The 27,350-nt window shown below is 43.7% G+C and overlaps 1 protein-coding gene across 11 annotated transcripts in view; it reads left to right on the top strand.

Moving 5' to 3' along the window:
* Nucleotides 1-27,350, top strand: part of TTC23 (tetratricopeptide repeat domain 23) — a 105,482-nt gene that overhangs the window by 53,309 nt on the left and 24,823 nt on the right. For 10 of the 11 annotated variants that reach the window (XM_006932291.5, XM_006932292.5, XM_019831932.3 and 7 more), the window contains exons 6-7: nucleotides 848-1,025; nucleotides 18,037-18,142. In XM_006932291.5, coding sequence (XP_006932353.2) covers nucleotides 848-1,025; nucleotides 18,037-18,142 — 284 coding nt within the window. The remainder of the gene's footprint in view (nucleotides 1-847; nucleotides 1,026-18,036; nucleotides 18,143-27,350) is intronic. The other variant, XM_045058875.1, reaches the window with a different exon arrangement.

Below are 27,350 nucleotides of genomic sequence, written 5' to 3'. Positions count from 1 at the left end.
ATGATTTGTATATACAATGGAATACTGCTTGGCAATGAGAAAGAATGAAATCCTGTCATTGCAGTGATGTAGATGGAACTGGAGGGTATTATGCTAAGTGAAATAAGTCACTCAGAGAAAGACAGATATCAAATGTTTTCACTTATATGTGGAATTTGAGAAACTTAACAGAAGACCATTAGGGGAGGAGAAGGGGAAAAAATAGTTTCAAACAGAGAAGGAGTCAAACCATAAGAGACTCTTAAATGCAGAGAACAAACTGAGGGTTGATGGTGAGGTACAGGAGAGAGGGAAAAATGGGAGATGGGCATTGAGGAGGGCACTTGTTGGGATGAGCCCTGAGTGTTGTATGTAAGCGATGAATCATGGGAATCTACTCCTGAAGCCAAGAGCACACTGTATACACTGTATGTTAGCTAACTTGACAACAAATTTTTTTAAAGTATTTTATGTTTTTTAAACCAACACCTGCATGGCACCTACTATATTTCAGAGACCATTCTGGGCATTTTTATGAGTGTTGACTAATTTAATCTTCATTATAGCCCAGTAAAGGAGGCATTGTTATTATTCTTAACTTAGAGATGAGGAAGAGGTAAAGCAACTGGAAATTCACACATCTAATAGGTAGTAGAGCCAGGATCTGAAACTTCTTGGTTATTCTGAAGTCCATCCTCCTGACGACTATGCCCTGCGGGCTCCTGGGAAAAACAGAAACTTAGCTGGCTAGGAAATGAACCTGACAACAGGGGTCAGAGAGCCAAATCCTAACCACCAGATCGCTTTTTTCCCACCTATGTGTCTTCTATTTAATTATTTAAAAATGATGTCTCTGATGATTTTTTAGGATGTATCAAAGTCAGAAGAAATCAAAAGAAGCCCTGCCCCACTATCAAGAGGCTTTAGAATACACTGAGATCAGTCGAGGTGAAAAAAGTCTTGAATGTGTACCGATATTGAAGGAATTGGCAGGTGTAGAGCGAGCCCTGGGAGTTCATGACGCATCCATCAACCATTTTCTACAGGTAAGCCGGAACATACTGTCCCCCAAAGCTCTTCTGGACTCAGTGCTTCTCATAGACACAAGTGGAACAGCAGCTCCAAGAATGCCTGGTTTTGTTATTTGCTCTGGATATGTAGAACACTTGTCCTGGAGTAAATGTTCAACAAACATCTTCATATAGATGACCAAGTGGATGAGTGTGGGACAGTGGTCCACTGTTACCAGGTGCATGGTCCTCAAACAGCCTGAGACTCCCTGAAGACGGCTTTTCTCGTATTAGGGGCATAAGTCAAGTCTTATTTGCTGAAGTTCTTTATCCTTTCATGTTTATCTATTTAGAGCTTATGTTATCAAGCTGATGAGGGTTTTTTTCTACTGTACTCTAAAATATTCACCTGAAGCTGCTTGGAGTTGTCATTTATTAGCTGCTGATATACTTTGTCATCATAGGATTCCTGTGTGAGTGTGTCAATCGGGGTTCTACAGAGAAACAGAACCAATAGGATACATACATAGAAAGAAATAAAGAAATTGATTTTAGAGAATTGGCTGACACAATTGTGGGGGCTGACAAGTCCAAAATCCATAAGGTAGGCAGGCTGACTGAAAACTCAGGCAGGATCTCTATGTTATAGTCTTGAGGCAGAATTCCTTCTTCTCTATCACTTATATGTGGAATTTAAGAAACAAAACAGATGAACATATTGGGGGGGGGGGTGGAAAGAAGAGAGGGAAATAAACCATAAAAGACTTTTTTAATTTTTATTTTTTGAGAGAAAAAGAGAAAGCACACATGCACCCATGTGAGCAAGCGGGGGGAGGGCAGAGAGAGAGAGAGAGAGAGAGAGAGAGAGACAGAATCTTAAACAGACTCCATGCCCAGCACAGAGCCCAGAGTGGGGCTCAATCTCACGACCATGAGATCATGACCTAAGCCGAAATCAAGAGTTGGACGCTAAACTTATTGAGTCACCCAGACAACTGAAAGAGACTCTTAAAGAGATTTCAGAACAAACTGAAGGTTGATGGAGGGAGGTGGATGGGAGATGGGCTTGATGGGTGATGGGCATTAAAGAGGGCACTAGTTATGATGAGCACTGGGTGTTATATGTAAGTGATGAATCACTGAATTCTACTCCTGAAACCAATATTGCAGTGTATGTTAATTAAGTAGAATTTAAATAAAAATTTGAAAAGAAAAATAGAATTCCTTCATCTCCAGGAAACCCCAGCATTTTGCTCTTTAGGCATTCTACTGATTGTGTAAGGCCCATTCACATCGTTGAGGGCAATCTCCTTTACTCCAAGTCCAATGTAAATGTTAAAAATACATTCACAGCAACATCTAGACTGGTGTTTGACTTAAAAACTGGGCACCATGGCCTAGCCAAGTTGACACATAAAATTAACCATCACAATGAGTTTGATGTTTTTATATTCATCATCTGCTAAAAGCCCATGTTAAATTGTTTTCCCAGAATTTTTCCCTATTAAAGTTTTAAAATATAGACCGAACTCATTCTTGTTATTTCAAATGAGATGCAACAATCTGGGACTAAGAGTTCCATATTGTTATTTCCTTTTTAAGTTTGACCATTTATAGCCCATGCACAGTTTATTAGAATGTCCCATTCTGTCACTTTATCTGGATTTTCTCTCTTAATTACTGTCACCCTGTGACATATTTTTATTTCCCGTTTATAGATAAGGAAGTCAAGAATTAGAAAGGTTGAGGGATATGCCCAGGCATACCCTCCGTGCCTATAAATGGCATAACCCAGATTCAAACCCAGTATTTTTTAGAAAGATTGTTCTGGCTGGTATGTAGGAGAATGGATCAAGGAAGATGTGCCAAGAACATAGGTAGACCAGTTAGGAGACTGTCAAAGTAGCAAAGGCGGAAGTTGATGGCACCTTGGACACGGACGATGATAGTAAGGATGCAGAGAAGCAGATGGTTTGACAAAGATGTAGGAGACCTAATTGATGAGATATGGAGATTGATTGGATGTGGAGAAAAGAAGGAATAGGGAAGAATCAATGATGACTCCTGAGTTTCCAGTCTGAACAACTGTGTGGATGTTTGTGCCAGTTACAGTGGGGGAGCAGGAGTGACAGGTGATGGAGAGATGGTGAGCTCAGGTTTCAATGGCGAGTCTGAGGTGCCCACGAGGCATATAGGTAGAAATGCCATCTAGTCAATTAGATAATCAGGACTAGAGCTCAGAAAATGGGTCAGGAAGTCATCTACTTGTATGCAGTAATTGCCTTGGGAAAGGATGAGATCACCCTGGGAGTGAGGGGGTTATTGAGTGAGAAGAGACAAGGACATGACAGAGCCTTGAGTAACTTCAGTGTTCATTGGTCAAGTCAAGAAAGATAACCTGGCAAAGAAAGCAAAGACGAATTTGGCAGAAAAAAACATGAGGAAAAGTGAAAGCTGTATTTTCTGTGTCCTTTAATACCATGTGCTATTGTGAAGGACACAGAGCTGTTGGGAGAATAAATGAGTTAATATTCATAAAGTGCTTAGCACAGTGCCTGATATATAGTGCTACACAAGATTTTTAACATTTCTCTCTTTGCTTTCCTTTCCTTTGTTATCTTTTTCTTTCTCTGATGACTTTGTCGAGGGAAACGGGGCAATGATGAGGCAGAAATCAGATTGTATGGTGAGTGAGATGTGAGGCAGCAAAGGTAATAAACATAGGTACCTGTTTCCCAAAGTACTGAGAGGTGAGGAAGGCCGGCCCAGGCAGAGGGAAGAGTGTGTGCAAAGGTCTGAAGGTGAGACGTAGCTCGACATTCAGGGAACTACAAGAAATCCCCTCTGCCTGGGCAGTGGGAATGGTGAAGGTGGTCAATGGGTGTCTTCAAGCAGGATGTTGAAAGTCATGCTGAGGAATTTGAGCTTCACCCTAAAGGCAGTTCAGTGTTTCCAAGCAGATAGATTGACATCATGAGATTATCATTCTAGAAGAGTCACTATGTGGTATGCAGAGTGGACTGGATGGGAGAGAGAGAGAAGCAGGGAGGTCACTCAGGAGATGACAGCAGCAGGCTAGGTAGGGGATGATGACACCTCGACTCAGGTAGTGACATGGAAATAAAGAACGTGGACAGACTTCAGAGATGCTTGGAGAATAGAAACAATGGGTGTGGGAGTGGGGGAGTGAAGGAGGTGGAGCAGTCTAGTGTTATGCCGGGTTTCTAGCTAAGGTCACTGTGCTGCTGGTGGGCCCATTTACTGAGTGCAGGAACACTCAATGGGCATGCCATTTTTTGTTGGTAACAATAATCTTGAATATTCTTTTTTGTTGTTGTTGTTAATTTATTTTGAGAGGGAGAGCTTGAGCAGGGGAGGGGCAGAGAGAAAGGGAGAGAGAGAAAATCCCAAGCAGGCTGCGCACTGTCAACGCAGAGTCAACTTGGGGCTTGAACCCATGAGCCTTGAGATCATGACCTAAGCCCAAACCAAGAGTTGGATGCTGGACTGACTGAGCCACCCAGGTGCCCCTATTCCGAATATTCTTAGACAAAGTGTTTTTTTCTTTGATTATTTGCTGGTATAAAGTTCCAGAAATGAAACCACTAGGAGAAAAGATGTGCATATTTTATAGTTCTTGCTTCAGATTGACATTCTGAGGTTATGTTGATTTACCTCACCACCAAAAGTGGGTTTTGCTTTGTTCTTTGTTGAACCAGTTTTACAGCAACCTTGCCAACTCTTTTACACTATTCTACTCCCACATTGTAGAATAGAGGCTCAAATTTAATTTAAAATGTTTTTCTTAATTCAGTTTTCCTAAATGTTTCCTGATTATATCCAGATCTGCCCTTAAAATCTCAGTGCAATCTTTGCTATACCAGCTTCTAAAGTTCAAAGACATCAAGTAATAATAGGCTCAGAGTCCCCCAGCAAGGGTCATTACCAGTAACAAAATTCACTGGAATGAAAGATAGGTGGCTTCTAAGACCTAACAGTATTCAATGCCAAAAACTTGAGTTTGGTTTAGAAAAGCATTTTCCAAACTGTGTTCCATAGGATACTAGCACCTCACAAGAATTCATAGAAATTCATAGGTCTTCCTAGAAAAGATGTCTGTGGTTAAATAAATTTGAGAACTATTAAGTTAAAATTAAACATATGTCCCTAAGACATGGTTTTACATATAGTGCATTAAAAATCTTAATGTGGATTGTGAATGCAAATGAGGGTCAAATACATCTGTGACACACTAGTGTTGCCTGGGCCATAGTTTAGAAACACTGGCTGAAAGAAATTGGAATTTCTAAAGGCAGGGATCATCAAAGGGATTCAAATGTAAGTGCTGCTACTTTCCAGTGTATTAGGTCTTCCCACTCCTAGGAACCCTTAGTACTATGTGAAGGGAAAATGGGTTAGGTAATGCCTCTTGTCTGTAGGGCCCAGATTCACCATTTTAAAGTACTTTGTCATATTCATTCTATCTATTTATATAGACATACACACACACAGACACGTACATATATGCACAGAGTGGTAACTATTTACATTTTGTAATCATCTGAAAGTATTTGAATATACCATGTCCTTTTATCCCTGAGTACTTAACAAGGGTATTCTCTTATGTAATCGCAGTACAGTTATCAAATTCAGGAATGTTCATGTTGGTACAGGCCATATTCTATTTTGTCAGTTGTCCCAATACGGCCCCTTATGTTTTTGTATTCATTTAGTTGTTATGCGTCTGGTCTTTAATCTAGAATGGCTTCTCAGCATGTCTTTGTCTCCTTTGACATTGAAATTTTTGAAGACTATAGGCCAGTCATTTGTACCTTAGTTTGGGTTCATCTGATATTTTCTTGTGACTAAATTTGACAATGCATGCCCTGCTAGGATACTACAAAAGGATATTGTGTTTCTTAGGGTATTGCCTCAGGAGGCACATGATGTCTACCTGTCCTTCATTAGTGACATTAAATTCATCACCTTATCACAGTGATTCTTCCCTGTATAATAACTATTTTTCTCCTTGCAGCCAATAAGCATTCTGCAGAGAGGCATTTTTAAGACCATGTAAATATCCCACTCCTTTGCAAATTTTCTCTACACTTAGCATTGATGAATCTTTCCCAAACCAGTCTTTACTGTGGTGGTTGCAGATTCATGACTTTCCATTCTGCCATTCCATCCACGTTTATCAGTTGACATTCTCCTGTTACGAATGTCCCTTCCTCCTCCCACCAAGTTATTTACTTGTTGCGTGTGTGTTCGCTTTTTTCACTTAACACCGTATCTTGGAAATCACTTTATAGCAGTTCATTCATTTGTGCAAAAATATAATATCCCGTTTTAGGCACCTAGTGTGTTTTGCTCAAATAGTTTTCTGTTTGGGCATTTAGATAGGTTCCTATATTTTGTAATTATAAGTAATGTTGTAATGAATAATCTTACACACACATATTTTTATATTGTTGCAGTCGTATCTTCAGGGTAAATTCCTAGAAGTGGGACTGCTCAGTCAGAGGGAGCAAACATGTGTTGATAGTTTTACGGGATATTGCCTTTCATTGGGATTCTGCTATTTCTGCTCCTGCCAGCAATGTCTGAGTGCGTTTGTTTCCTGACAGCCTCTTCCAAAGGAGAGTATTGTCAAGACTTTGAATTACTTCCTATCAAGTAGGTGAGAAGGGACATCTCAGTATAGGTTTAATCTGCAAAATGGAATTAAATATCATTTCATAGGTTCAGTGGATCTTCTTAATACATTTTTTGTGAATTTTCTTTTCATACCATTTGTCTACTTTTTAATAGAATTTTTATTCTAGTTTATTTTATTCAGTTTCCCTTAACTGTTAAAAGTCTTTACATACCCCACGTATCACCCTTTAATCTGTGACATATATTAGGAGTCTTTTCACCCAATTTGTCATTCGTGTTTTATTTTGTTCATAGTGTTTCTATTGAGATGTCATATACCATGAAGGTCACCCTTTTAAGGTGCGCAATTTAGTGGTTTTATTATATTCATAGAGTTGTGTAAGCATTACCGCTAATTGCAGAACATTTCTTTTTTTTTTTTAAGTTTGTTTATTTATTTTGAGAGAGAGAAAGAGAGAGAGCACAAGTGGGGAAAGGGCAGAGAGAAGGAGAGACAGAATCCCAAGCTGGCTCTGCATCATCAGCGTAGAGCCCAAGGCAGGGCTTGAACTCAGGAACCACGAGATCATGACCTGAGCTGAGATCAAGAGTCAGACACTTAACCGATTGCGCCACCCAGACACCGCAGCAGAATATTTTGATCACCTCAAAAGAAACCTGCATTCATTGGGAGTTACTCTCCTTATTTCTTCTGTCCCTCATCCCCTGGCAACAACCAATCTCCATTGTATCTCTATGGATTAGGCTATTATAGACATTTCCTATAAATAGAATCCTATAATATATGGCCTTTTGTGTCTGACTTCTTTAATCTGATATGTCGCTTTCAAAGTTCATCCGTGCTTAGCAGATATGAGTAGTTCATTCCCTTTTAATGGCTGAATAGTATTTTGTTATACAGGTAGACCACATTTGTTTATCTCTTCATCAGCTGATGGATGTTTGGGTTGTTTCCACTCTATGGAGGTAATGAACAATGCTTCTATGAACATTCATGTGCAAGTTTTTATATGGATATATGTTTTCAGTTCTCTTGGCTATAAGACTAGGAGTGGAATTTCTGGGTTCTATGGTACCCAATATTTAACTTTCCAAGGAACCACCAAGCTGTTTTCCAAAGCAGCCTCAGCCTCTTGCTATTCCCATTAGCAATGCATGAGGATTCTATTTTCTTCACATCCTCACCAACACCCATTATGTCTTTTTTATTTCAACCATCTTGGTAACTGTGGAGTAATATCTCACCATGCTTTTGATTTGAATTTCTCTGATGACTCATGATATTCTGCATCTGTTTATAGGTATGTGGCTATTTGTACTTCTTCTCTGGAGAAATGTCTATTCAAATCCTTTGCCCATTTTTTATAGGGTTATTTGTCTTTTTATTGTTGACTTACAAGAGTCCTTCATACTGGATACTAGATATCAGATGCATGATGTGTAAATATTTTCACCTGTTCTGTGTGTTGTCTTGTCACTTTCTTGATTGCATCCTCTGAAGCACAAAGATTTTTAGTTTCAGTGAAGTCCGATTTATCCTTTTTTTTCTTTTGGTCTCACATCTAAGAAACCATTGCCTAGTCCAAGTTCATGAAGGCTTGTATCTGTTTCCTTTTAAGAGTTTTATAGTTTTAGTTTTTACATTTAGGTCTTTGATCCATTTTGAGTTAATTTTTTATAGGATATAAAATAGGGCTCTGTTTTCATTCTTTTGCATGTGAATATCTAGTTGTCCTGGTACCATTTATTAAAAGGGTCATCTTGTCACCATTCAATTATCTTGGTACCCATGTCAAACTCAATTGATCATAAATGTAAAGGTTTATTTCTGGATTTTTTTTTTTCTATTCCATTGACCTCTATGTCTATCCTTATGGTAGCACCACACTCCCAATTACTGTTGTTTTGTAGTAAGCTTGTGGATACTATGAATAATGCAACTATGCACATTCATCTACAAGTTTTATGGTAAGTTTTGAAATCCATAAGTATGACATCTCCAACTCTTACATTTTTCCAAGATTGTTTTGACTATTCTGGCTTCCTTACATTTGTATATGAATTTTAGGATAAGTTTATCAATTTCTGGAAAAAAAAAAACAGATGGTATTTTGATAGAGAGAGCTCTGAATCTGTATTTCAAGTGGGAAGTGTTGACATCTTCACAATATTAAGGCTTTCAATACATGAACATAGGATATCTCTATTTACTTAGTTCTTTCCTAGTTTCTTTCAACCATATTTTGCAGTATAAGTTTTATAATTCTTTTGGGAGCTTTATTCCCAAGTATTTTGTTCATTTTGATGCTCTTAGAAACAGAAGTGTTTTCTAAATTTCCTTTCCCTACTGTTCATTGCTAGCATGTAGAAATACAAATAGGATGTTGACTTTGCATGGTACGGCCGTGCTGATCTCATTTATTAGCTCTAACATATTTTTGTAGATTCATAATGCTTTTTTTTGCCATGCAAAAGCTTTCTTAATGCTTTAACGTTTTCAACCTTTCCTTTCATTACATTTGGATTTTGAATCTAAATTAGAAGGAGTGCTCTGTATTGGAGTTCTAGAGTACTTCGCTCATTTTTATAATACTCGTAAAGTTTAATAGGTGACTTTTATTGTTGTTTATTCTTGAGGTTAATAAAGATTAGAGAGTGTTTAAATAAATACTTACCAATCATTATTAAAGAGATAGCTTTGTGAAGTTGAAACAGCACTGGATGTGAAGTCAGAAAATCTGAGTGGGAGTCCCAATTCTTCTGTTTGCCAGCTGTTTGATTATACAAGTCATTTAACCTCTCAAAAAAAGAAAGAAAAAACCCAATCCTACAAAAGATCCTATCCACTTCACAGAACTGCTCAAAGGTTCAAAATAGAAAGTGCTTTGTGAACCATTAGGCATGATGCCAGTGTAAGCTACTTTTATTTATTAATGGTAATTATCAAACATTTATCAAGGCTCCTCATTTCTTTAAGAGCTTTACCTAGACACAGAAAGGTACAGTGTGGCTGCAGCTCTCCAGGGGAGCCCTGGCCTAAAAGCCATTTATTATGTACACAAAGAAAAGGGGTTTTGTTATTTTCCCTCTAGTTTTTCACTGTTCATTCCTTTGGAGTGAGAGAAACGCCCAGAAAGAAAAGACCTTTTATTTTCTGTAGAGTGTCGACAAGTTCCAAAGTATTTTAGGAACTAACCCATTAGAGTGGAGAAAATTAGCAAGCCTCACAGAGCCACCACACTGGGAAGGCAGTGGTCCCAGGGACTGGCGAACTAGCCGTTCTAGGCACCCTGCCTCAGGGGTCTGTGAGAAACCATGCTGACGTGATTGTTTCTGAAACTACTCATGGCAGATTTTGGCAATAGACCCTTGTTTTCTTACCCAAAAGAAAAATGGCAGGATTTCATTTCAGTGAGAATGTTTGTGGGTGTGTGTTTTCAAGGGGCATAAATTAACACCACTAGCTTCAGTTTTGTTTTCCTTCTCTGACAGTTGAATTGCCTTTCTTTTCAAATTTCAGGGCAGCTCTGCCACTCAGTCAGTAGCCCCCAAATTTGGGGGGAAGCTCGATTTACAAAGTATAATGAGCTAATTTATCAGTCCCTCTCCCAAAAACTTTGAGGTCAGAAAATCCGGCTTCAGGTTCCTCTGGGCAAGTTATCAGCCTTGGCCAGGCCGACGTGATGGCTCGTAGGTGCTCGCACAGGTCTCCGACCGGGTTCAGACAACACAGCAAATGGCAACGCTTCCGATCGGTTCTGGTTAACTGCTGTGTATTTGCTATAATGCACTATTTGTAATTTTCAAAATCTCTGAAAATACTAGCCTTTCATGTTTCAAATTAGAAAAGATGCAGAATGCGATTATGATTCTATGCATCATAAAAGTTTTCTAAGAGTGACATAAATCCAGGAGTTGTACTCTTTCTTTTTAAGTCACTATTTTTTATAAAAATGATAATGAAGGGGCACCTGGGTGGCTCAGTCGGTCGAGCATGTATGACACTCTTGAATCGGCTCAGGTTATGATCCCAGGGTCGTGAGATTGAGCCCTGAGTTGGGCTCTGCACTGAGCATGGAGCTCTGCCCCTCTCCCCCACTTGTGCTCTCTCTCTCACAAATAAAATAAAATAAAATAAAATAAAACTCTTTATATTCTAAAAAATCAAGCCATGTAGACAAATACGAAGAAACGAGTTACAAGTTATCCAGGCCTCCCATCCCAGAAGGAGTTGGTGTTGACATTTGTAGCATCTTCCCTCTGCATATGTACATGTGGGTATAGATAGAGAGACAGGAAGACAAGAAAGAAAAAAGAAACAAAAATTGATGAATTTGACAGCAAAAAAAAAAAAAACTTCTCTGTGACAAAATATCACAGTCAAAAAATAAATAGCAAAGAGAGGAGATATAGAGAGAATTCTTATAAAATGTAGATGAAAAAGTCAATTCAATAGAAATAAGGGCAAAAGATAGGAATGGTCAGCTTACAGAAGAGAAAATACAAATGGCCAATAACAATACAAAAATGATCTTCAGCATCCTTTGTTATTAAAGAAATGCACTTTCACTCAGGAGATGCCATTTTTCACCTAGCTGTGAGCAAAATAAAAAAAGTTTGATGATACCCCATGATGGCAAAGGTACTGGAAACCAGTCATCCTCATACACCGCTAGAAGGAGTGGGGATTGGCACCACTTTGGGGGAAACCATTTGATATTCCCTCTCCAATTTTATAGGGTAATAGCGAGCCCTTAGAAATTAGAAATGCTCTTAACATCCATCAATAGGAGACCAGTTAGGAGGTTGTGGTGTATCCACATGATGGAACACCATAGAACCACAGAAAGAATGAGATCAATGTGTATATTCTGACCTTAAAGATGCCAAAAGTGCATTATTATTTTTTAAATGGCAGATGTGGATCAGAATGTTTCTTCAGTTGACAACCGGCTAGACCCTACAATGTGCCAGGCACAGTGGTTGGCCCTGGGACGGTGATGGAGGAGCAGCCTAGAGAGTGACAGAGATCTTAGCTGAATAGTCCCACAGATGAATGTAAAATGGCGACCGTGATGTGCACACAGGGAGCAGGACTGGGTGCTGTGAGAGCTCCCAACGGAGCAGCCCAAGGACTGATAGTGAGACACCCCGAAGATTGAGGAGAGGGCAGAGGAGCCATCATGGCAGAGCCCAGAAGGGTGGTGGCAGATGAAGCTGGGCTGGGGGAGGGAAGCAGGGCAGCGTCGGGTTACAATTGCACGTGCGTGTCTATGCATGAGTGTGTTTAAGAACATGCCCCTATAGGGGCACCTGGGTGGCTCAGTAGGTTATGACTCTTGATCTCAACTCAAGTATTGGTCTCAGGGTTGTGAGTTCAAGCCCCACATTAGGCTCCACACTAGGCATGGAGCCTACTTAAAAAACAAAAACAAAAACATGGGCCTATATGTGTGTATGTTTGTATAAGCATATCAATATCTCTGGGATACACAGGGAACTTGATAGTGATAACTCCAAGGAGTCAGACGGGATCGGGAGAAGAGGGTGAGGCTTATAGACAGAAGGGAGAGAGGCATTTTAACTTGCCACTTAGGATTTTTCAAAATTATATACCAATATTACTCTCACAATCCAAATATCTAGTTACGTTTTAAGAAAACACACACTTCCAACCAAGAGAGGATGAAAATCGAAGTTCCCAACATATCTATTTTGGTGCTGACCCTTACAGAGAGTAGGGCCTTTTCTCCCCAGCCCTTCGGAGGAGCTAAAATTGACGACTGGAGAGCTGCCACTGAGGACTCTCTCTGACTATTAAAAGAAACTAGCTTAGTCTGGGGCCCTCAGAACTCGGTTTTGGAATGCCCTCGGCACCCAGGGACTTCCCTTTCATCTACGCCCCCCAGAGAGTCCCAGCAACATCTTTCTCTTAGCCAAGGCCCTCCAGCTGCCCCAGGCCCCTGTGGTGTGGGTGGCCTTGAGAGGCTTCCTTCCTGGCCAGAGACTGGAGAGGAAAGGAAGCGGCAACCCTGGGCTGCAATATGACCCTGTCTTGTACAAGGGCATCAGCCCAAAGCTGAAGATTGCATGGTCTGCTCTGGCAAGGCCAAGAGGGAGAGCTACGTAGCCGCGCAGCTGGTCAGTTATAAGAGAAATACAGCAAACTCACACCTCACAGTGACAAGAGGACTTGAGCTTCTGTTGAATTAAAGCACTAATTTGAACCAAAGCAGAAAAAGACAGACCCTCGATAGAAGGCACCTTAACATCTTGCTCCACCCATCAGCCACTGCCCGACTCCCCACTCTGGTGTCCCCGTACAGTTCGTTTTCAGAAGCTGCTTCGAGACCCACATATCAGTGGCTCACCCTCCACCTAGCCAGCCCATTCAACCTCTGGGCCGAATCTACTACTTAGCAACTATTTCTCTGACTCTTAAATAATACTTCATTACGCTGACTAGAAGATCCTCTTTCTGTAACTTCTACTTTCTTTAAAAACCAGATGTTAGACTAGAGCAGGATGCAATTTGGAATCACAGGCCTTAGTCTGAATCCCTGTCCTGCCATTGAGCCCTCTATATGACCTTCAGTTAGTTGCTTTATCTCCTGAGGGCTTCATTTCCCCATCTATAAATTGGGGTGTTAACATCACCCTCACCAGTGATTCTGAGATTAAGCGAGCTGGTGTATGTAATCTGCATAGCACCACGTCTGGCCAGAGTAGGTGCTTACTCAAGGTTAGTTCTCACCCTCCCAGTGTCCCTCTCTAGTGCTAGCCCTCAAGTACAAAGATCCTGGCGGCTGCTGAGCCGCAGGTTTACATTGCCTTCCCCACGAATGTTTTTGTCTCCAGGGTAAATAGACTCAGTTTAGGTCCACGAATGCACCTTTAGCTCTTTGTGGACTCTCCACTTTGCTGCAAGAGAAGAGATTTCCCTCTGAGTCAGTGATCCTCCTAGTTGTTTACCAAATGGGGGGGAAAAAAATCTATCCCTCTCTCCTCTGAAGAGCTTGGGGCCTGCAGTCAGAGCATTTGCATGTCTTAAGTTGAGTATTCACATGATGGGGTCTGCCTGCATAAATAGAAACATCCTTCTTACTAATCATCAAGTTTTCTGTTCAAGAACTATTACACATTTCACAAATCCAAGGGGACAGCCTCAGTCAGATAAGAGTCTGCCAGCTATAGCTCTGGCTGTGTCTATTGACAGCTGGATTGGCGCTGTGGACTCAGTGGTTTCCCCCGGAAATGCTCAGGAGGGCCCAAGCGCAGCCTTCTGCTCTGGACCTTGGCAGGGCTTGAGGGTGGTTGATCTTATGACTGAGGTTTTTCAATTGATGACCTTGCTCAGTATGAGATATTAAAGGTTGCATTTTTGTTTTTGTTTTTAACCCAGTACCAAATGTTAACGGCTCAAGAGATTTAGGAATATTAAACACTCCCTCTCAGCTCCAAGATGACAACTGATAAATATATAACTGTAAGATACTGAAAACAACAAAGAATGGGAGGAGAAATCTGAGCCCTGGGAGATTAATAAATAATAAGGAGTGAATGCAGTCAAGCACAGATCCCCAGCGGGGCCCATTACTTGGGCTCCTGCATAAAGCCAGGAGAGGCAAGCATGGCTCCTATAATTCTGTTAACACTAACAACTAGTCCTTAAATGCTCTCAGATGCATATAACAGGGGTATTTATATTCTCTTAGCAAGCAGAGTGTTGTTCCAGAATTGTGAACAGTGGTTTAATTTGGAAAATTGGGTTATCTAATCACTAGCTTTTCAACTGCCTTTGTACCTACCCCTAAGGCAGCCTCCTATACCGTGCGGATCTGTGGTTCTCGATCTGCATCACCCTGAGCCCTCATGTTCCATGGAGGGTCTTTTGGAGGAAGCTGGGTGGGCACAGCTGAGTGAGCTTCTAGACCCTCTCCATCTGCTTCAGTAAGACAGTATGCAAAACAATCTGGAACAAAAGGATTTTTTTGTTGTTGTTTTTTGTGTTGTTTTTGTTTTTGTTTTTTTGCTTCAAAAGAGAAACTTGAAACTCACTGGTCCCATGATGTTTACATCCTCTTATAAATTACTTTTCCACTCACTGGTATGTTTCTGAAATGTTACTTTGTTAATGTACTAGGTAGAGTTCAGTCATTGTATGAATAAACCACAATGTATTCATTCCGCTTCTGGTGGTTATTTAGATGATTCCCCCTTTTTCACCATTTCAAATAATGCTTCAGTGAAGTTGAGGGCATTTTTGGTATCAACAGTGATAGATGGTGAACTCCAAGTTGGTCAAGAAGGGAAGGGACAGCATGAGGGGCCGACTGGATAGTGAGAATGGGGAGAGTGGATAGAGGGCTAGAAATTGCTTGGACGTGATGAAGGCAGGACCAGATAAGCTATGATAAGGCCCCGAGTCTGATGAGGGACACAATGTGGCATGTAAAAAGCATTTAAAAATTAAGGTAAATTGAATAGGACTGAATTAAATTAAACCAAATTTAATTTTACTGAATCAATGAGATGCTAACCTTGCACATTTTTAACATCATGGTTCTCTTTTCCTTCCCTCACCCCAATGTTAAACCAGCATATGGTTTTTAGAAGTTTCATGAACATCAAATATAAATTAGACCAAGGATTGAGTTTCTGAAGTGAATCATGAATAATAAACGGTTGCTTATATTAGTATCTCACACAGAAAAATGTTGAGGTTACGAAGATTTTTGTGAAATTCGGATCCCCTTAAGCTCTCAGGATCCACTTTCTTGATATTGTGAGCATTTTTGCTCTCAGAAAATTTTGCTTCCTGTCTCCAAAGGCAAAAGGCAACATACAGAACTTTCAGAACATGTAATTACTCATATGAATTAAAAATAATTTTGATAGGGGTGTCTGGGTGGTTCAGTCCATTGAGCGTCTGGCTCTTGATTTCGGCTCAGGTCATGATCTCCTGGTTTGTGGAATCGAGCCCCTTGTTAGGCTCTGTGCTGACAGCATGGAGCCTGCTTAGGATTCTCTCTCAAGCTCTCTATCTGCCCCTCCCCCACTCGTGTTCCATCTCTCTCTCTCTCAAATAAACAAACATTAAAAAAAAGAAAAAGAAAAAGGGGTGCCTGGTGGCTCAGTTGGTTGAGCATCTGACTTTGACTCAGGTCTTGATCTCACAGTTGGTGAGTTTGAGCCCTGCATCAGGGTCTGCGCTGGCAGCTCGGAGCCTGTTTGGGATTCTCTCTCTTCCTCTCTCTCTCTCTCTGCCTCTCTCTCTCTCTCCCCTCCCCAAATAAATAATGAAATAAGTAAAAAGAAAAGGAATCATTTTGATAGATGTATATCTTTTACATTGCCTTATAATATTGAGTGGAAACAAAATATGAAATCTTTTTGAATTTGAATTTGAATAAATCTAAAGTAATGTGAGTTAAAAGTCTTTGTAACAATATGAGTTAAATCTTTTCTAGCATCACAGGGTGCTCTCCTCGATGGTGGATCCTAAAGATCGTTAAGCAGGAGAAAACACAAAGTAAACATGATTCAGTTTGCAATTGGGATGGGCAGATTTTCCTCTCTTCCTCTCTTCAAATTCCTGAACATGTGATGCTTTGACTATCCCTGTGGCTCCAATGGCTCCAATTGTCTTTACTTTTTGGAGTGTGCATTATTGGAAAGCATTTCAAGCCAGATCTTCGGGCCAAATTGAGGATAATGACTAATTGGGGTGTTGCCAAAACTACTTGTTCCATTTATTTACATCCTGTAATAAGGAAAGTAGTTTTAAAACAAAGGATATTGTTCGCATTTACAAATATGAAATTCTGATTGTTTTAACACAACAATAAAAGTTATTGCTAGCAATCTTGGTTTGGAATAGCCCCTATCATAAAAAGTCTAGAGCTAATAACTCAGCTGATTTTAACATATGATCAATGAGATGAGAGTCTAGAATCCACCCTGATTACCAACTGACAAATGCATTCAGCTGGTCATCAGAGGACCAAGTCCCTATGGCTTTGCTGCCTCACTGCTTGGTCTGGACTAGGAAGTTCTGATGTGTGGCTTTATCTCCTAGCCAGCTCCCACGGATTAGTCATAGCTCCTGGAGGCTGAATGAATCGGCACCTCTGGGGAGTGTGCAGGCATCAGTTAGTGATGTCTGCCAACAAGCACCAGGGCAGGGAGGAAGGGCAGCGTTCTCGCCCTGGGAGGGAGTCCGAGTATCAAAGTCAGAATCTTGTCTCCATTTTCTCTCAGCCATGAGGTATCTTGGGCAAGATATCACCTGCTCCTCAACCTCAGCTCTCTCGTCTACAAAACACGGGCAACAAAAATTGTTAAGAAAATTAAAATTGCTTTACACCTGAGAAAGAAATCTTAACTGCTGTTAATATGTCTTGGCCTATCCCAGTCTGGTGTTTCTCCCTTTAACTCATGGTATTTTAGTATTTCTGTCACCCTTTTGGCAATTAATTGCAAACCACCTGCCACCTGGTGTTAGTGCACTGTAGGACATCAGGTTCAGTTCCTGTCCCTTTCTGTACTGCCCACCCTTTCTGGTCCTGGCCTCTCCCGTCATAGGTGATCGGTAAGGGTCTGTTTACTGAATGAATGTGAACTTGTTACTAATAGCATTTGTAAAAACTTTAAATGTTGTCGGATGAGTAGTAACTTTATTTTCTCTTTTATTCTTTATATTATATCTTTTTTATTTGGAGAGATGTGTTTTGTATTTTATTTTGGGAGGATTGTTACTATTTATATTCATGGGATCATAGGGTGTTTTTTTTTTTCTCTCTCTCTCTCTCAAAGAATTTTCAATTGGGCTTTATTTTTAAGGAACTGAGCTCTTCTTTTCTGTGTTCAGATAGCCTCATGGGCCAGTTGAAGAAGGCGCAGGGAGGTGGGCTTGGTAGATCAGGCACTGGGGAGGCTACTGACATCTCGGCAAGGGCCCCCTTTGGGCTGAGCTGGGGCAGGGGGCTGGGCTCGCCCACTTCCTGTGCAGAGCACTGGCACTTTTTAACCCATCTCCTTCCTTCTTGAAACCCTCCTCCGCTCGCCAACCCCCCCCCCCCTCCACCCCCCGCCCATCCTCAGCTGACACTGCACTCACAGCAGCATAGACTTAAATGATTTACTTAGTGATCCGCCCTGGCCACAGCTTCGAGCCATCCGGACTCAGCCTTCAGGGCTTTCTCTGTCCACAGCCCAATGCTTTTAAAATCTAGGTCTCCTGAGAATTGACTGTGCTTCCACACAAATCATATTGTCTAGCTTGCTAGAAAGTTCCTTGGCTTTCTGCTTATCGCTCCAAGAACAGTTAGTTCCCTATTGCTGCCGCCAAGCGTGTAAACAATCCTGTTTCTTCTTTCCCGGGTGACAGGCGCATCACATCGTGCTGAGCAGAAACCCCTCTCAAGAAGAGGCAGCAGTCTCTGCACATTTGGTCGCCCGCGCTGCCGTCGCTTCCGGGGGGATCGAACACCACGGTGAGCGCAAACCTTCTGTGGGCGGTGCACCTTGCCTGCGCCCTGCCCGTCCCGCACATGGGTCTGTGAACCAGCTGCCTTTAGGATGGGTGAACAGGTGGATGGACCTGTGACACAGGCCCCCCTGGAGAGCTTTGGCGGCTTTATGTGGTGGTCCGGAGCTGTGCCCCTGTGTTACTTTCACCAGAGTTCTCTGCTTTCTGTCCTGTTTAGCTTTTCTCTAACCTTTTACTTTCAAATACGGCGAATCTTCATCCAAGCAGAGCTGTGAAGAGCCCCCAGAGAATCCACGCTGGGCTTACAGGGAAATCTGCTCTACTTTCAGAGGTGATCTATTTTTAAAGATTGTTGTGGAGCTACTGTGGCAACAGATAGATCAGGCCTGTTGGAACCCCAGCCTACAGACTTTCACAGGACAGAGCTTTCAATCAGGATGAACTTTACATGGTTTCAGGAGTCCAAGAGGAAGTTGCCATTTATGAGTCATATGGTTTTTCTTAGCCCCATGTGATTGGTAGAGCGGTGAGCTTGGGGAGTTCTTTAATCCACCATTCCAGACTCAGAGCATACAGTATGCCTCTAGTGATGGGGAACATGCATTCTGGTGGCTTATTTTTGGTCAGAATATTCAGAAACAGAGTATAACTCGTAAAGGAGACCTAGGGGTATATTGCAAAATATCAGATAAAAAATAATGATGTACTATAGTAAAATAAGGTCCAACGTGCCAGCAAGCCTAAAATGGAGATCCAGAATAGTTGGGATTCAGGGGGCAGAGCTGGGCTAGAAGGCAGAGGCTTCTAGCTGGAGGGTAGGCGGAGATGAAGGGAATACCAAAATGAGCAGCCTGGTGTATAGAGATTTCTGGGCCAGGCAGGGGCTCCAGTCAGGGAGGAGCTGGTGAAGGGGATATCAGGATTTATCCATCTGTGCATCCCAGCTTACAGACCCCTCATTCTGGCTTCCTGGAGCTTTGAGCACCTTTTTGGAGCTGGAGCAGCGTATCTACGGATAGAGAAGGCAGGCAAACTTTCTGATCCTCTCTTTTTGGAACACGCCATATATAGCAATCGGCTTCAAAACCTTCAAAGGGTCAACAGTTTTTTGACCAGCTTTCTGGTGCTTAACATTTTTTTTTTTTCAAAATTTTTATGTTGTTGTTTTTTTTTTTTTTTTTTTCCTTTGAGAGACAGAGGGAGAGCAAGCACAAGTATGGGAGGGGCAAAGAGGGGAAACATGGAATCATAGCAGGCTCCAGGCTCTGAGCTGTCAGCACAGAGTCCAACACGGGGCTCAAACTCACAACCAAGAGATCATGACCTGAGCCAAAATCCAGCGCTCAACCAACTGAGCCATCCAGGCACCCCAACATTCCTTTAATAGGGGAAGAGAATCTTCCATTCCCAACTATTAAGACAGTTAAGATGCAAACACACATTTGATGGAAATTCCTATGCTAGCAGGAGCCACAAATCTAAGTGTCTATAGGAACCACACAAGCAGTGTGAGTGAAATAGATAGCTATTACGATACAGTAGGAGCAGCAAGCCTAATCAGAAATGGCAGCTACTGTTGGTTGTAATACGAGAGAGACAACACAAAATGTGAGGACTGTGGCAAACTGGAGAATCCCATGCCCTATTGAAAGTGAGCAGCTGTTACAGCTCCAGCCCATTACTGTCATGTAGAAGGCAGGCTTAGAGGGCAGATCTGTTTTTCAAGAGAAGGCAGAAATCTAGGTTTTTCTGTGTAATTGTTGGTAACCAACTCAAACATGTTTCAGGCTCTGATCAGGCAAAGCAAGTGTGAGGGCAAAACACATGTAACTTCTGACCTGGAGAGCATGCATATAATGAATAGTTGTCAGAACCTTCCTGTTTTCCTCAGGCTCATGGGTTAAGACAACTGGAGGGTTCTGAGCATTTAAACTGATGAGGTGGGGGTGGCGGGAGTCTATTCCCTAGAGAATACCAAACAGCTAGAGGAAACTAAGGCCCAGAGAAAAGAGGAAGAGTTTCCAGCCCAGGAAACTAAGGCCTCTTTGCCTAGAGGGATTCTGGTTCACCAGCATCTCAGCTAGTTAATAAATGTATGGGTTGGGTGAGGACCATAGAAATTGTGTCCTGAAATGTTTTTTTTTCCTGTAGCTACAAAGTTAGGCCACTCTGTTTTGCATGGTTTACAGAATCAGAGAATCCAAATACACACACACACACACACACACACACACACACATATATATATATTACATTTTTTTAGTCTAAATATAGCATGGGTACTATAAATTGAGAATGACAATAATACCTACTTGATACATATAATAAGATCTGTGAGACTTATTATTATTACTGTGACCTCACACAGTAATAATAGTAATAATAGCTAATGCTTACACAGTGCATACTGGCATGGTTCTAATCAGTTACACTTCTTTAAAAAAATTTATTTATTTATTTTGCAAGACAGGGAGAGAGCATGAGTCGGGGGAGGGCAGAGAGAGAGAGGGAGAGAGAATCCCAAGCAGGCTCCATGCGGCCAGCACAGAGCTGGACTTGGGGCTCGATCCCATAAACCATGAGATCATGACCCAAGCCGAAACCAAGAGTCAGATGCTTAACCGACTGAGCCACGCAGGCACCCCTAACCAGTTACATTTATTAACTCAATTAATCCTCACAACATTGCAAGGTTGATGTAAGTATTTCCAGTTTCTGATGGAGAAACGGAGAGATTAAGTAATTGCCCCAAGAGCACATATCCAGGGAGTAGCAGATTTGAACCTAGGCTCTTGACCTCCATGTTACATTGTAAGGACTGACACTGCACATGCTCCCTTTTCTTCTTTGCCCCTCCCCACTTAGGCCTATGGAAGAGCCTATGGCATTTGGGACAGAGGACATGGGAAGAGTGGAGGCACCCAGAAAGATGGGTTTGGAGAGCCAGTGGGAAGGGGCCAGTCCAGGAGTACGCACAGGCTTTTAGCACCTCCCCTCTGCCTCTGGTGGCCCTGAACCCCACAAACTGACTTGCCGGTCAGAATTTGAAATATAGGAAGAGTGTAAAGATGGAAGAAAAGTTCCCCCCAGGAGCAGGGAGATACAATTGAAGATGCAATACAGATTAGGGAAGGGGGTTACTTCTGCTTGAGCTTTAGGGGATTGGTTACTAGAAACATAGGGTGCAGAGCCTCAGGAGCTCAGAGGCGGCAGGAATCATGGTAAGAGTAATGTTAGTGACAACAGTAGTGGGAATTGAGCTTGCCTTGTGTGCAGGTGCTGGAACTCTCATACACGTGCTCATTTAATCCTTTTAATAAGCCTGAAGGTGGGATGTGACCTCCCATTCTGCAAATGAGCTAACACAGCCAGCTCTCCATACCTGCAAATTCCATCAGTCTCTATTCTCTGAACTCATTGCTCTACCCAGAAAGACCACAGCCCCTATCACTCTGTGGGGTGCTCCTAGACACGCCCTTCTCTAATCAGAGGAGACTTGAAATGGCCATCACCTTGATGCCTTTAGGAAGAAAGTTTACCGCAGCCTTAAAGGGGAGTCAGCGCTAAGTGGGGTTGGCAGTGGAACTGCAGGATCAGAACAGCTGCTTGTCAGGCAACACCATGAAGCCCTAGGACAGGTGCAGAGACGAGCACCCGCCCTGGTCTCTAAGGCCTCAAAAGACCATCCAAATGGGCACATCAGGAATGAATACAAGCACGGAGAAACCCCAAGCTATTCCTAATGTGTTAACCTGTTTGAAAACTGCTGTCAGAATCCTTGTTCTCTCGGTGGCAAAACGTGCAAAAGGCCGTGGAGAGTGAACTGACCATTCGGCATTTTGAGACACAGAGTTGGTTCTGGCTTTTACCTACGGTGCCTAAGTGCGGTGTGGGCCGAGGGGGCCCATGTTACATGAATGGAACCAGCTTCCCTTTGGAAGCAGGAGTGAACTGGTCCCCACCCAGCCAGGAGCCACAGTCCCACTGTCTTTCAGGGTGCCTGGTTCTCATGTCATCTCTGTTACCCCCTCTCAGTCCAGTCCCCCCACAGTGGGAAAGAAGGGAACCCACCCAGGGCTGGGGGTTCTCCAGGCCTCTGCTGCCTCTAGCAAGAAGAAAGAAAGGGGAGCATTTGGTACTCATCTTGTCTGACAAGTAAGGGGATACCAATCCCCCCCAAACACACACACACACACACACACACACACACACACACACACACACACACACACTGGCTGGCTTTCACCCAGGGTGGCAGGACTGTGACCTGGACATTAGTCACTTTTAGTTCAGAAATCCCAGCCAGATCCCCTGGGAGCAAACCCACATGGTCTACCAAATGCTAAAGAAATCCACATGCATGGGGACCACAGCTCTGCTTTCCTGTGCTTAAACCTGTCTGTGCAGAGCACACTTTTTGTTTTTTGTTTTTTTTTTTTTAAAGAATCATTAATGAGAAACATTTCTCATCTGGGGATTCTCCATAGCCTGCTTGCTAAATGCCCATGGAAGGCATTGCCCTCTGACAAACGAAATGCCACTGGCCAAGAAGTTAGCGTGTTTCAGGCTCCATGCTCCAGCTAATCCCTTTGCTCTGTGCCTTTCCTGCATTCCTTATGCAGACAAAACTGCCCTAGAAGTCACGAAGGATTGCGATTGCATAAGGACTTCCAATTCAGGCTCCTGGAATGTCACTAACCTGAGCCTGGCCCGCTTCCCGGAGCAGCCATAGACAAACTTGGTATTAACAGCTCTCCCAACCCTGCGAAGTGTTCAGGGCATTGGCCTTGTGTTTATAACTCTTCTCCTAAAGGATATTAAAATGAAATGGGCGGAAGCCAAGTACATTTCGGTGTAAACCTTTGAGAGGCAGAGCCTGCTGAGCACAGGCGGCCTTGTTTGGAAGTGGCTCCGTCTGCAGCCTGGGCTCTGTAGGGTCCGGACACAGCACAGTGGAAGGGGTTCTGTCCCACTAGAGTCTCAGGGGCAGGGGGTGGGATTCCTGGCCATATGAATCAGACTCATGAGCATGGGGTGCATTCCCAAGATACAATTCCCCATGCGCAAATATGTCATCTTCCTGCTGCCCCCTTGTGCTAGGCTCTCCCCACATTTGCACAGTAGACATAAAATATACAAGTGTCTGAAGCTGGGCACTGTATCTTGATGCAGTCTCCTGTTTTATCCACCTACCTGATCCTCCCTTTTCTCGACTCTTCCTCCTGTGGCCCACCTTGTCAGCCTGCCCCTCTGCTGGGTCCCACCCCCCCTTGCAGCCCACTCCCTGCCCCACATTCCTGGGTTATGGATGTCCCTTGGGCCCTGTGTGTCCCGCAGAGACAAGAAGTCAGACAGGCTCTGGAATACACATATGCCCAGTGCCAGTGGACTCCTGATAGGTAACATGGCCACCCAAGAGTAGCCACAGTCAGGTGTCCTTCATCTTCCCGTGGTCCCCCTCGGCAGCCTCTGCTGTCGCCCTTGCCCCACCTCCAACCAGAGGCCTCCAAAGTGGGGTTTGGGGTGCAGCCCTGCTGATGGAAATGGGTGTAAACCACAGCTGGCCACACCCACCCACTCTCTCCCATCCTCCTCAGCCTCCCTAGTCGCCCTCAAGCCCCGTGTGCTCCGACAGACCCTTCGTCAGTCCTATGCAGAGTCCATTTCTTGTTACAAAATGCGCAGCCAGCCTGATCCTGGCCTGCCTTGAGCTCCATAAGCAGGTATCAGCATCCACGCCTGCTGTGTGCTCTAAAGGAAGGGGAAGCTGCAGAAAGCAAGTGGTGGGTAAGGACAGAGAAGAACCCTTACCCTGTTTCCCACCATCATTAGTAGGGCCCTTTCTCAGAAACCTCTGGAAGGCACCTCAGAGCACATGCCATCCAAAGGACTGAGGTCCAGGACATGTCCAGACTCATTCTGCAAGCTAGAGACAAAGCAAGGCTTAGACAGAGGCCTATTTAACCACGGCCCCAGAACTGGAGACTGAGTGGCATTGTCCCCAGAGGTCCGGGGAGCCCAGAGGATGGACAGGTGGGGGCTGCAGGGTTGGCAGAGGATCAGAAGAGATGGCCTCTTCCTCTCTCCAAGTCCATGCTGTTGGTCTCTCTTCCCAAACAGACAACCTTGCGCACACTGAAACCTCATCAAGCTTTGCTTACAAACTGCCTTCCATCTTTGTGTCTGAGAACAAAGTCTATGGCGTCATTCCTCTGCTAGGAAAGATGAAGTACGTGCCTCTGTGATACACAGTTTTTCACTCCTATACTGGCTAATAATTTGTGTGCAGAACTTCTCAGAAATGCCTATGTTTTTAATACCCTGACTTGGCTTCAAAAAGGGTTTTTAGGGCAGCTTATGGAAAATATATACTTCAACCAAGACAAGTAACTGGGGCTAGAAGCTGCTGGATACCTGACCACTACTGGGTGGGACAGTGAGTGGTAGGGAGGTAGAGATGGGGTCAGCTTCCTGGTGGTAAGGATATTGGAGGCAGGCAGATCCCCATGGTGACGGAGCCCTTTACTGGGCCCATAGGTACCTGGCACTGTGCAGGCACTTCATGTTTGCTCTCCCACGGAAGCCCCACCCAGCCTGCCGCCATCTTGGTCACCTCACACTACTAAGGCAAACCTTCCCCTCAGAATGACCTTGGACTTCCTGGGGATCATACAGCTACTGAGCAGCAGGTCTGCTGCTCCCAGAAGCCATGTCCGGGGCCTGTGGAAGTGTTCTTCCAAGAGAGGGTCTTTAGTGTGGACCACAGAAGGCCTTGAGGTGAGGAGAGAGCCTGACTTGGGCTTCATGTGTCCTCAGGCCACCCTTCCCACCTCCCACCCCTCAGGGCTGGGAGGTAGCCTCAGGGCAGCTGCCTGTGCAGAGACCAAGGCAGCCCCAACAGCCCCAACAGGACCCCAAATGGGTCCAGTCTGTTTGTTTGCTGGGTGATGGAGCTCCTCTGGGTTAACGTCAGGCTACATTCCCTGCGGTCCTTAATACTTTTGCAGTTAGTACAGAGTACAGACTATTTTCCAAGACCGTTACAAAAGATAATTGTCACATTGTACATGCAGGCCTCCCTCTTAATGAAAGCTGTCCTCACTGTTCAGCTCTTGCCTTAGGACAGCCTCAAGAAAATGAGCCCAGGGTGACTGGAATTTGTTTTAATTAAAAGCCTCCTAACCTCCAGCGTGTCAAACTGTAACCCCGCATTCCTCTTGCTCTTTGAATGAAGCCTGGTTTTCTTTTGCCTGTATAAGAACACAGAGACAGAACAGAGTCTGACAGGGCCTCTGGGAGACATTGAGTCCCCCTGCCCAGCAGGCAGGCCACACTTCCTCCCTCGCTCTAACCCACAGACAGCCTGAACATTGTGTTGGGGTGGAAACGGGAGAAGACTCGTGGCCTTGGAACACCTGTGCCACCAGGGCTCAGATTTACAAGTTAAGTCATGCTTCTGTGCTTTAGAAAATGACCTCATCTTCTGCCAAGGCCACCGGCATCAGGTTGCAGATGATTCTAGAAGAGGTTTTTAAAATTGGGGGCGGCCACTGTAAGAGAGCTGCAAATTGCTAGCTTTCTGAAAATCCGGCTTCAGGGCACGAGGCCCACGCTGGGACATGGCATCTCCCCACCCTGCTCGATCTTCGATCTCTCTGGAAATCCTGCTGTCACTCGTCCCCCAGGAGAAGAAACTCTGCTCATCAGGGAGTCACTCCTTAGCTGTAGTGACAGGATGGATTTGCTCTCCTCTCAAAGACAGATCATGCGGTTCACAGTTCAGAAAGCTAACGTGGGGGTCGGAGGGGTGAGAGAAATACATCAGGATCTTGTAGTAAAGGGAGTTTTCCTATATCCCAGGTAAATATAAAAGTAGTTTCAAATTTATAGACTGGGAAGGCACCCACAGTGGATGCCCTACCCCTTCCTCTGTTCCTGAGTTGCAAGGCTGTTGTGATCTACAAGGCCACTGACATGATGCCTGATGTGTGACAACTTCTCTGTGACAATGGCAGTTGGGGAACCCTTCCCTCCCCATCCTCCCCTTGGACTAGAGGCCTTGCAGGAACAGAAATGGGAAAAGCCTGGACCTTTAGAGAAGCTGAGGACTCCGAAATACAGGAAGGGCAGCAGCAACCTCAGAGGGCAGATTTCCAGGCAGAGTCCGCCTCTGACATCCCCAGCTGAACACCTCGCTTTCGTTCGCTAGTAACCACACTGCCTTCGTTTCAGTAATACGTTCCTTCTCCCTCCACCCCTCCCTTCCTTCTTCTCTCACTTTCACCCCCTCTTCCAGAGACCTATATGTGCTAACAAGCATCCTCTTTGGGGAAATATGAATACATCTCCCTGAGGTAGAGGTTGAGCCATTTATGCACTAGTTTGCGTTAGACCAGGCAGCTCCCTCTCTACCAGCATCTCTGTGAGATCAACTACACTAAGGGAAAGGAGCATGTGGCACTCAGGTCTAGGAAGCCAGCTGAAAACGGGGTATTTTAGGGGAGGCAGTCGGTCAGCGTGTGACTGCTGGGGGAAGGGATACTGAGAGGTGGGAGGACATTACAGGAAAGGGGCCAGAAAGGAATCAAGCACAGCTGTGTCCTCCTATGTCCAGTTCCTTACCAGGAAGGGGAGGGAAATGTTTCCCATCCCTTTTGCCTCCTCCTGTATCTGGGCATGGTACCACTTCTGCCAAAGCCCAGGCTCTGAAACTCAGTCCCTCCTTGTTCAGCCCCAACTCCTTCCTACGCTCTTATATCTGCCAGTCTTCATAGTAAGAGCTCATCTCAGGAGAACAAGGCTGAGACTCAGAAAGATCTCTACCTTTTTTTTTTTTTTAACTTTTTTTTAGTTTATTATTTTGAGAGGAGCACATGTGAGCAGGGGAGGGGCAGAGAGAGAGGGAGAAAGAGAATCCCAAGCAGGCTCAATGCAGAGCCAGACATGGGTCTCAGTCTCATGAACCACGAGATCATGACCTGAGCTCAAATCAAGAGTCGACGCTTAACCAACTAAGCCACCCAGGCGCCCCAAAAAAGAACTCTTAAAGGCTCAGTTACATTTTTTGGTTAATTCCCAATTAGACAGAAAATTAAAATATCAGGAGTACTCTGCTCCGGAATATCGTTGTTAATTTTTAGACATGGAATGTTCATCTCTGTTATGCTTTTAAAATCAACAAAATAAATGCCACATCATCCCCACTAATTTGC

This window comes from Felis catus, chromosome B3, assembly GCF_018350175.1.
Source record: "Felis catus isolate Fca126 chromosome B3, F.catus_Fca126_mat1.0, whole genome shotgun sequence".
NCBI lineage: Eukaryota > Metazoa > Chordata > Mammalia > Carnivora > Felidae > Felis > Felis catus.
Note: the sequence above shows the minus strand (reverse complement) of the source record. Positions and strands in the feature narration are given on the sequence as shown.